Source organism: Camellia sinensis, chromosome 12, assembly GCF_055761805.1.
Source record: "Camellia sinensis isolate YWXY chromosome 12, ASM5576180v1, whole genome shotgun sequence".
Taxonomy (NCBI): Eukaryota; Viridiplantae; Streptophyta; class Magnoliopsida; order Ericales; family Theaceae; genus Camellia; species Camellia sinensis.
Window position 1 is genome coordinate 108,290,138 of NC_138972.1, and position 9,242 is coordinate 108,299,379.

The window sequence follows — 9,242 nt, forward strand, 5'->3', positions numbered from 1 at the left end:
GGGAGGGAAATTTGAAACATGGAGGGGGGAAATGAAAATTTTTTGCGACAAAAAAATATTTGGTCGTCATTTATAAAACGACATCGTTTTGTACCCACTCTCCGAATCAAAATTTGGTCGCCATTTATAAAATTTGGTCGCCATTTCTAATCCCGTCTCTCCTTTCTGTCTCCAGCTCGCTCTCTGTGTCTCTGTATATGTTGATCCGCCCTTTCCCTCTCTCTGTATTCTCTCTCTCAATCGGTGCCACTCTCTCTAGCTCACCGAAGTCCCTCACCACCGTGAAAGCAAAACAAGCTGAGAGAGAGCTCATAGTGCCGAATAGAGAGAGCGCCAATTTAGTTAGAAACAGAAGCAGAAGAAGAGGGATGACCAATCCACTGTCGTCAGAGACTCTCCGGCCGATCGAAACCTTAGAAATCGAGAACGACCTCTCTCTAGTCCCCCACATGAAGCTCCTCCTCACTATCCACTGTGCAGACCACTCCGTCAAGCCCCTCGACGAGTGGTAACTCAAGCGCTCCCTCTCTCATCTCTCTTTGAAATAGGTGCGAAACAAGCAAACAACGAACCGCTCGCTCGCTCGCTCTCTCTCTCGTCTTTGCGTTCGATTCGAACCCTAGGCACATTGAATCAATCATTCGGAGTCTCTCTCGGGATTGATCAAGACCATTGTTGGGGTTGTGGAGGCTTGTCATTCTCTTGGGGTAATGCACAGAGATCTCAAGCCTGAGAATTTCTTGTTCGATACTCCTGACGAGGGCACCAAGCTCAAGGCCACTGATTTTGGGCTCTCGATTTTCTATAAACCTGGTTGGTTCTTGGGTTCTTCTCACTTTCTTGCTCTGTTTCATTTGGTTAGACATTGTTGATTTTGATTTGTAAATTTGCAATTTCTTGTGTTCTTGTTTGATTTATAACCTTATTGGCAATGGGTGGTCTTGGTTCCTTTCCTTTTCTTACATTTGGTTAATTTTTCATTGTTTACCATGTATTGGGTTTCTATAATTTGACAATTTATTGGGTTATTGATTGTCTGGTTAAATTTTCCATTAAGAGTAGGCTTGAAAAGAGTAGGCTCCGAACTAATGGAGTCTGAGATCAAGGCCCTTATGAATGCAGTAAATAGATTTATCGTGCAGAAGTTTATAGTTTTATTTTTTTTCATTTTCAATTGATTTTCTAGTTAAATTTTCCATTAAATGAGGAACTTTGACAGGCAGATATTGACAACAGTGGAACAATTGACTATGGTGAATTTATTGCTGCTACGTTGCACATAAATAAGATGGATAGAGAAGAGAATTTGATCGCAGCATTCTCTTTCTTTGACAAGGATGGTAGTGGTTATATAACGATTGATGAGCTTCAACAGGCTTGCAGAGACTTTGGTCTAGGTGATGTTCAATTGGATGATACGGTCACAAAAATTGATCAAGATAATGTGAGTTTCTCTGGTTTTCATAATTCATTTGAGCATATAAAACCTTTGTTTGTTCTTTTGAGCATATAAAACCTTTGTTTCCCCTTAAGTTTTTACATTCAAGTAAAAAAGTTACACTTTTCAAGAAAAATATGATTGGTTTTAACTTTAGTCTGAGAATAAAGTTTATCTGTGTACTATTTATTAATTTTGAATAAAAAATCGAACTATTTATTAATTTTGTATAAAAAATCGTTAAAGTGCTATAGAGCCTCAATTTTTAAAACTGTTAATTACCTCATTAGAGTAAGTTTTAGGGTGATCTTGTCATGACCCAGATGTAAATTTTTGGAAATTTGTGTTTCAGAGTTAATTTTGTGGTTATCCATATGATACCAATTCTTGTTGTCTATGCTAGTTAGATTGTTTTGATGTTATTTGGATGTTTCTGTTTTTAGTATTATTACCTTTGTAATTGAGTAACCTTGTGATTATTTTGATTTTTGTTTATTTAACTTATGATCTGGTATGTTGTTGTTGGTAATTTTGAGTAGATTGGGGGTTGGCAATATATTGTTTTTCCTAGACGGTATATTTACACTCAGAGGTTCAAAGATGCAAATGTCAATGATAAGGTAAAGTAAAGAATTACCATGATTTTCTGTCTGTCTTTCCTTGTTTTTGCCTCTTGTCTAGCATTAATGTGGCTTTCTTTTTCGGTTCTTTCTTGAGGATAATGCATTTAACTTAATACTAGAATGGCCTTAATTTAGTCATTTGGATTGCTTTGTCCCCCCCTGGTGAAGCTTATTGGGGTTGCTTTTTGTTTTTTTTTCCTCTTTACATTGTGAATCTGTTGTAGAGTGTTTGGTTATACAACATGTGAGGCAAAAACAACTTAAATTAGCTGAAAAAACTGGCAATTATGAAGTTGAGGAGGAAATGCTTTTAACTTATGGTTTGTAATTGTTAACTTTCTGCTTGAAAAAAGCTGCACCAAACAGGTTTGTTGTCTGTTTGGACCGATTGTTATTTTGTTGATTTGAGTAGCATGGGGTTAGAATTTGTCCATAACTTCATTTACTATGTGCTTCCAATATTTTGGTTTTCCAAATGTTTATCATTGATTTTCTTTTGACCTTTGGAGCTGAATCAAATTTAGGAAAGCCATATTCAATCACCAATATTCTGTCATTTGTCCAGCCGTTCAAGCAATGAAAACCATTTTTTCCTCTAATGATGAACTAAGGATATCCTAATTATATATTGGGGTGATAGTAGGGACTTTTTGGCTTTACATTCACAGAAATAACAATTTCGATCAGATAATGTGGGGTTTTCGAGAAATGGTTACTCGAAGAGTGGTTTGAGACATGAAGCAATGCCCTTTCTGATAGGATATGCTGTTGTAAGTTTTAGATAAGGGTGACTGAACTTACCTAATGTTGATAAGTTGGACCTCTACTTATTCTGCTATTGACGTAAGAAATTTTGTTTATACTAGCTCCCTTTTTTTGGTTGATTCTCCTCTCTCCTCTCTCATCTCTCTTTGATTTTGATTTTCATTAAGGTGTTAGGAACTCTCGCAAAATATATGCACTGGCTCAGCTGTTCCTTTTTTTCATGACTGGTCAATAATTAATCAATTCTGTGATATGAATTGATTTGTGCAGTGATATAATAACGTTGTTCTGTGATATGAATTGATTTGTGCAGTGATGGTTGGTGGATCAGATACCTTATCCTGTGTTCAATGTGGCAAACCTGCCCATCTTCAGTATGATATTATATTTATGTATTCTCTTCGATTTTATTCTCAACCATACATTATACATCACATACACACACAAGCACAGTTCAATGTATACTTGGATTGGGATGTTTTTTTATCAATAAACAATTAGGTCATTGATCAACTTCAACAAGCAATTAACGGTGGTATGGATTTGATCATTGATCAACTTCTATGACTTTGTGGTCCTAAAATTATCACTTGCAAATGTAAATTACCTATATTTTACGAACATTGAGAGACATGTTCCACTTTATCAGCATTTAAAGTTTGACCATTAGTGTTTAGTCCTCGCATCTTGAGCCAGTAATGTGCTTCTCCGAGACAAAAAGACTGAGGAGATTATTGTGTTACTAGTTGTGAGGTTGTGATTTAATCAGATTTATAAATCCTAACAAAAACATGAATGTTATTTTCCATCGCACTGACCTCATTGCCAGGTGAATAGCAGATGCTACAGCTAGAAGTCAAAACTATCCCACTCTGAAGCTTAAACTGTGAGTATCTTGATCAGTGAAGTGCCAAACAGGTAATTTGAAATTTTTAATTTCCAAACCACGCAGACAAATTATGTTGCATTTTTATTTGCATCTTTTGATATCTATATATAGTGATTTTATTTTTTATTTTATCTTGTCTCTGTAGTGAATAATTAAGGCTTAATGGGTACTACTGGTTCTAGTCTAAATTTTCTCCATGAATTTTCATTAATAGTTTAACTGTGTGGATCTTTCCTTTGCTCAGTAGCTCTTTTTTCCAATTGTCCAAGGTCATTGAAGCTTTTGTTCACTTCACCAATCAATCAACAATCCCATAAGCTTTTAATAACTGTATAAGAAGCTGAGACCATTGGTTATGAAAGTTCGTTAAATATTCATTGCTTTTACGAAATTTAGCAACAGTTAGAAACAAAGTAAATGGAGAAATATAGCCAGAGAAATGTCATCTTTCATTTCATTGGAGCTAAGAAAAAATGTAAACTTTTTATCCATTCATGACCCAAAAAAAAAAATTTGTTTCCTGTTTTGTTGCCTTTCTCTGGCTTCTCTGATGGATTTTTTTCTTTCAGTTGGGAGCAACTGCTGTCAATTTGGTTGCTGGAGAAAAACCTGCTGATGTTTACTCAGGAATAGCTGCTAGGTAAGTAGCTTTTTCACAATGCAATAGTTATGAGCATTATCAATTTCTCTTTTCTACATGGATTCTTTCCAAACCTCTTCCTTTTGTAAGCTTCTCTTTATTGGTAATTCTGTGCCTGATTGGCCCAGTTCTTATGTAGGCAGTTTCTAGAAGAGCCACCTTTCATGAAACAATTAGAGACTATGAACAAGCAGCCAGTGACCTTCATAGACTGATCTCTCTTCTTGAAAAGCAATCACAAGAAAAGGTTCAACAGTGTGGCTCTGGCGGCAATGTTAAAAAATTAAGACAAGCTCGTCGTCACGTATCCTCAGTGGAAGAAAAGGCTAAAAATGGAATCTCCTTGGATCATTACCTCATTTTGTAAGTCCTCTGCATTTGTGTTTCCTTATGATATATTTTATTTCCATGGACTTGGATTTCTGTTATGGAACTTGATTTATTACATAGATTTTGATTGCATATTGATATTTTGTATTTTTATTTTTATTTTTGTAGTTTACGTTAAGTTGTGACTGATCTATCTACATTTTGCATATTTGATTTTCACGCACTTTTTGATGAATTTTAGCATTTTGGAATCTAGCTTGAAAAGTTCCTTATTCTGCCCCATTATTTAAGTTTATCTTTTCATTCATTTTCAGATCATATTTTAATGCGTGTTAATTGCAAATGATGTTTGGTGTTGGAAAGATGTTACAAACAAAATATATAAGCACATGTTTCATAATCAACCATTTCTTTGTAAGTTTTTTATTGAAATAAAAAAGAAATCTAGTAATTAACTCATGTTTTTTGGCTTGAGTGTCAGGTGTCACTACAAGAAAAGTAGCATATAACCACGCTTTTGTAATGGCGTTTTTTTAAAAAACGTCGTTTTAAAGATTTTCAAAATATTTTTGTAAATAACTCATTTTAAAAAACACGCGTGCTTTTGGTGTACGAACATGTTTTCCCTTTTAAGACCCACGCGTTTTTCATTCTTCTATTCTATTTCACGCAGCAATTGATAGATCTAGGTTTTCTATCTCTTCATCACTCCTCTTTCTTATGGTGAAAGGTCACTAGATCGAGCTTCGTAGGCTCCGATTCACGATCTGGTTCTCTCCATCTTGGCTCAAAGCTCTGAATCAGTCCGATTTGAAGATTAATTTTGTAAGTCCTCTGATTTTTTCATTTTGTTTATATACAAACTTAGATCTACGATCTCAAATCTGTTTTATATATATATACTAATTTATGTCTATTGATCGCGATTGATTTTTATTCTATTGATCGATTTTTAGGCAAATCTCGATTGATTGATTTTTAATTTATTGATCGCGATCGAACACTCTTCTCTGGATTTGATCGATTGATTGCTTTCGTTCAGATCTGTAAGTTTCAGTCCCTATGCGCATATTAACATCCTCAAACCGACTCTATTTCTGACTCGTTCGTGGTGATCTTTGCGTTTGTGCTTTGTATGCAATTCTAGGGTTAGTCTATTGAGGCTAATCTCTATTGCATTTGTGTACAGAGTCACAGAACCACCATCACAACCATACTGTGTCAATCTTTGCAGCAGCAATGTCTCTCTTCCTCACAATGGGTTTTGTGCACTGCAGATACCTGATTTCCACTCTGGTGAGTCTTCTTTGATTCCCTCCTTCCTTACCTTGCTTATGATCTGTCTGGCCCTGTCGTTTATGCATTTGGATTTTTCTGCTACTTTCCATAAATTTTAATGTCTTCAAAAGCCATGTATCTGTGTGTTTGTTTATATGTGCATCAAAATTTTATTGGATTTTATCTGATGGACCCGCAGAGTACGTAGAGTGACTAAAATTTGAGTTTATGTTCTGCAGCTCCAATAACAAATAGGAGGAAAACCTTGGAAGAGGTAGAAAGATAGGCTAAAATTTGAGTTTATGATAGGCCAAAATTATTGACAAAATTATTGTTAAGATGATGGGTAGAAAGATTTACTTATCCTGTCTGCTGTAGTTATATAAATAGAATCAGATGATGGTTTGAGTTGGGACCAATTTAAAATTCAGTCTGTCTATTGGTTAATTTGGGTATTGACTTAAATTTGATTTTTTCCAGCAGTGACCTCTCCGGAATATTACATAAGCTTTCCCCACAAATTTGAAGCTTTTTATTCTCAAACATAGTTTTTGCTTTTGAATTTATTTGCATACTCATCTTAAAAGTCTCTGCTTATAATTGCATTTCAATATTTCCATTTTATCCACATGGTGACCCTTTTTCTGAGATTTCTGTAGTTTTATTATTGCATCCACTTGAACTTTTAAATTTTATTTTTTGTTTTGTTTGTGTATTATTTATATCGTTCAAATATCGACCCCGTTTGACATTTTAAAATAAGAATACCACCTTTAGCATGGGTTAGTGATATCTGATTTATTTTTGTTATGTCGTCATAGTTCTGATGAAGGTCTACTTGTATCTGGTGATGAATCAATGCATGAAATTCTGCAGAAAGCTTTGTTGAGGACAATTCATGATATCGATACAAAATTTTCACTGGTAAGTATTCAGTCTTTACATTTTTCTTTCTCACCACAAGTGTTTCTCATTAGTTTGTTGTGATCATCCTACATTCCCAGGAAGCTTTCAATAACAGATATATTTCTGGATCCACGGCCACCATCGTTCTCTTGGTGGATGATCAAATTTTAGTTGATAGTGTTGGTGATTCAAAAGCACTCCTGTGCTCGGAGAAAATCAAGTCTGCGTTGGGGGATGAAGGTCTAATTCTTCCCATTATTATCAAGTCCCTTTGTGGTTGGACTCACATTCACTAGGCACTGCTAGATTAAAAAAATACACTTGTCTTGCATGTTATTAGCATATGACAACTAATCTACATGTATACCCATAATTAGAAGTCTTATTTCAAGCCATTTGGACATAACAGGTGCTTCAATAACAGTGCTTGATGTGGAAGAACTGACAAGAGATCATCATCCAGATAGAGATGATGAGAGAGCCCGAATAGAAGCTGCTGGTGGGTTTGTACGTTTGTGGGGTGTGCCTCGTGTCAATGGTATCTTAGCTGTATCCCGATCTATTGGTGATGTGTACTTAAAAAGGTGAATTTTCGGAAGCTAAAGTTAGCTTAGGCTGCTCATCTTTTTCCTCTTCACTTTTTTATGTTTTGCTGTTAGTTCTGCTCTTTAGCCATCATCCTATGGTAATGATGAGAATTATGTAATTTTCAAATAGTTTTGGTGAGCCCATTGCCGATCTCTGATATTATCATTCTCTGTCAAACGTGTGAACTTTGCACTGATCATTATTACATGGCTGATATAACTAGGGATGAGACGTTTTTTCACAGTTTATTTTGTTTTTAACTGTCAGATATGGTGTTAGTCCCGTGCCTGAAGTGATAGGTTGGCGGCATTTAACTGCCAATGATTGCTATTTGGTTGTTGCATCTGATGGCATCTTCGAGAGTTTGAAACCACAGAAAGTTTGTGATCTTTTATGGGATGCAAATGTCCAAGTAAATGAAATGTCCAAAAGCTCATGTTCATGTTCATCCTCTTCCTCATTGGCTGACCGCATTGTCAACAAAGCGTTCAAGAAAGGCAGTAGGGACAACTTGTCAGCTGTTGTAATTCCACTGAATTTTATTGGTTTTCCCCAAGAACCCGCTGGACAGAATTTGTGATTTTGGAAAATCAGCCATTTTAGCCTTTCAAAAGGCATCTGCAATCAGATCGATATTCTTCAAGTTTCTATTTCGACAAACAGAGCATGTTTTTCATTTGCTCTGAAACTCATTTGAGATAGGATTGATAACTTTTGAAAGTTAAGAGTTTTAGAGTTTTCATGTACTATTGAGGTTTTGGAGTGTTTTTTTTTAATATATTTTTTTATAATTGCTACATTGTGGGTAGAATACTACCATGCTATGTTTGGGACCTAGGATTTGTTCAAGGGAAAGGAAAAGAATTTTTTTTGTCAATACATTTGACTGTAGAATAATGATGATGTACTCGTGAATGTCTAGTTTAACATACTTCGCATAATATTTGTAATTTTTGTAGCTCATCTCGTGTCGATTGATAATAAAAATAAAATAAAATCCAATTCAACCAATTAGTATATTGTCATTACTGTACAATATCCTAAGCAATGCAAAGCTAAAGACTGAATGCTTGGTCATTGCTGCTTCTATTTTGCAGGTTCTTATACAGAAGACCAGCCGACTTCAATGGAACCACAATGGCTGACAAGTTATCCATGCTGCCTTCTTCAAAGGTAGTCTTTACTATGCATTCGGCTGATGGATAATCGCAAGAAGGGAATAGCTTCAACATTTCATAACCTTTGGAATGTCTGTACGGCAAAAGATCACAGACATCTTGGACGGTAAGCTTTTCGTATATTCCCTCAGATGAAACCACTAAGTAGCTGTCGTTTCTGGTTAACTTTTAAGATGAGAGCTTATTACATAAACTTTTAAGATGAGAGCTTATTGTAATGTGTTTCTGCTTGTTCAGACTTAAATTACGAATCTCTTCAAATTGTGTAATGTATAAAGCATCATAATAGATTATATTAAGCTAGTACTTTCTTTAATACTACATAAGCAAGAGTTAAACAAACCTCTCTTCTGCAGCAGAAATGAGACCAGCTGTCAAAGCAACACCACCAAACTAAAACAAATAACAGTATCATTAATTCTATGCCAAAACTAGTATATGTAAAGTAGTACTCTGCGCAATTTACACAAACTCCGAAACTAACCAGTTGTATGCTACAAAATAATTTTCTTTGGAGGTCTATACGCCCTGTCAATAGAGAACCAAACAGATAAGTCTTGGTGTAAATCTTCCCCTATGAGAGCATATCACTTTTGAAAGCAATCTA

The 9,242-nt window shown here is 35.3% G+C and overlaps 2 protein-coding genes and 2 long non-coding RNA genes across 4 annotated transcripts; 3 read left to right on the top strand and 1 right to left on the bottom strand.

Annotated features, from left to right (window-relative positions):
• Window positions 1-202: 202 nt before the first annotated feature.
• Window positions 203-3,424, top strand: LOC145789108 (calcium-dependent protein kinase SK5-like). The gene is made up of 4 exons (XM_082897959.1): window positions 203-813; window positions 1,220-1,444; window positions 1,978-2,058; window positions 3,140-3,424. The coding sequence occupies exons 2-4, from the start codon at window positions 1,289-1,291 to the stop codon at window positions 3,140-3,142; spliced, it is 240 nt and encodes a 79-aa protein (XP_082754085.1). The 5' UTR covers window positions 203-813; window positions 1,220-1,288; the 3' UTR covers window positions 3,143-3,424.
• Window positions 3,425-3,487: 63 nt separating this feature from the next.
• Window positions 3,488-4,786, top strand: LOC145804242 (uncharacterized). The gene is made up of 3 exons (XR_014345871.1): window positions 3,488-3,744; window positions 4,285-4,355; window positions 4,495-4,786. It is a non-coding gene; the product is annotated as an uncharacterized LOC145804242 (long non-coding RNA).
• Window positions 4,787-5,599: 813 nt separating this feature from the next.
• On the bottom strand, window positions 5,600-5,981 carry LOC145804243 (uncharacterized). The gene is made up of 2 exons (XR_014345872.1): window positions 5,873-5,981; window positions 5,600-5,729 (listed from the first exon to the last, which is right to left on the bottom strand). It is a non-coding gene; the product is annotated as an uncharacterized LOC145804243 (long non-coding RNA).
• An 840-nt stretch (window positions 5,982-6,821) lies between these two features.
• Window positions 6,822-8,060, top strand: LOC114298621 (putative protein phosphatase 2C 51). Its single transcript, XM_082897152.1, has 4 exons — window positions 6,822-6,887; window positions 6,968-7,109; window positions 7,279-7,453; window positions 7,725-8,060. The coding sequence occupies exons 1-4, from the start codon at window positions 6,822-6,824 to the stop codon at window positions 8,035-8,037; spliced, it is 696 nt and encodes a 231-aa protein (XP_082753278.1). The 3' UTR covers window positions 8,038-8,060.
• Window positions 8,061-9,242: the final 1,182 nt, after the last annotated feature.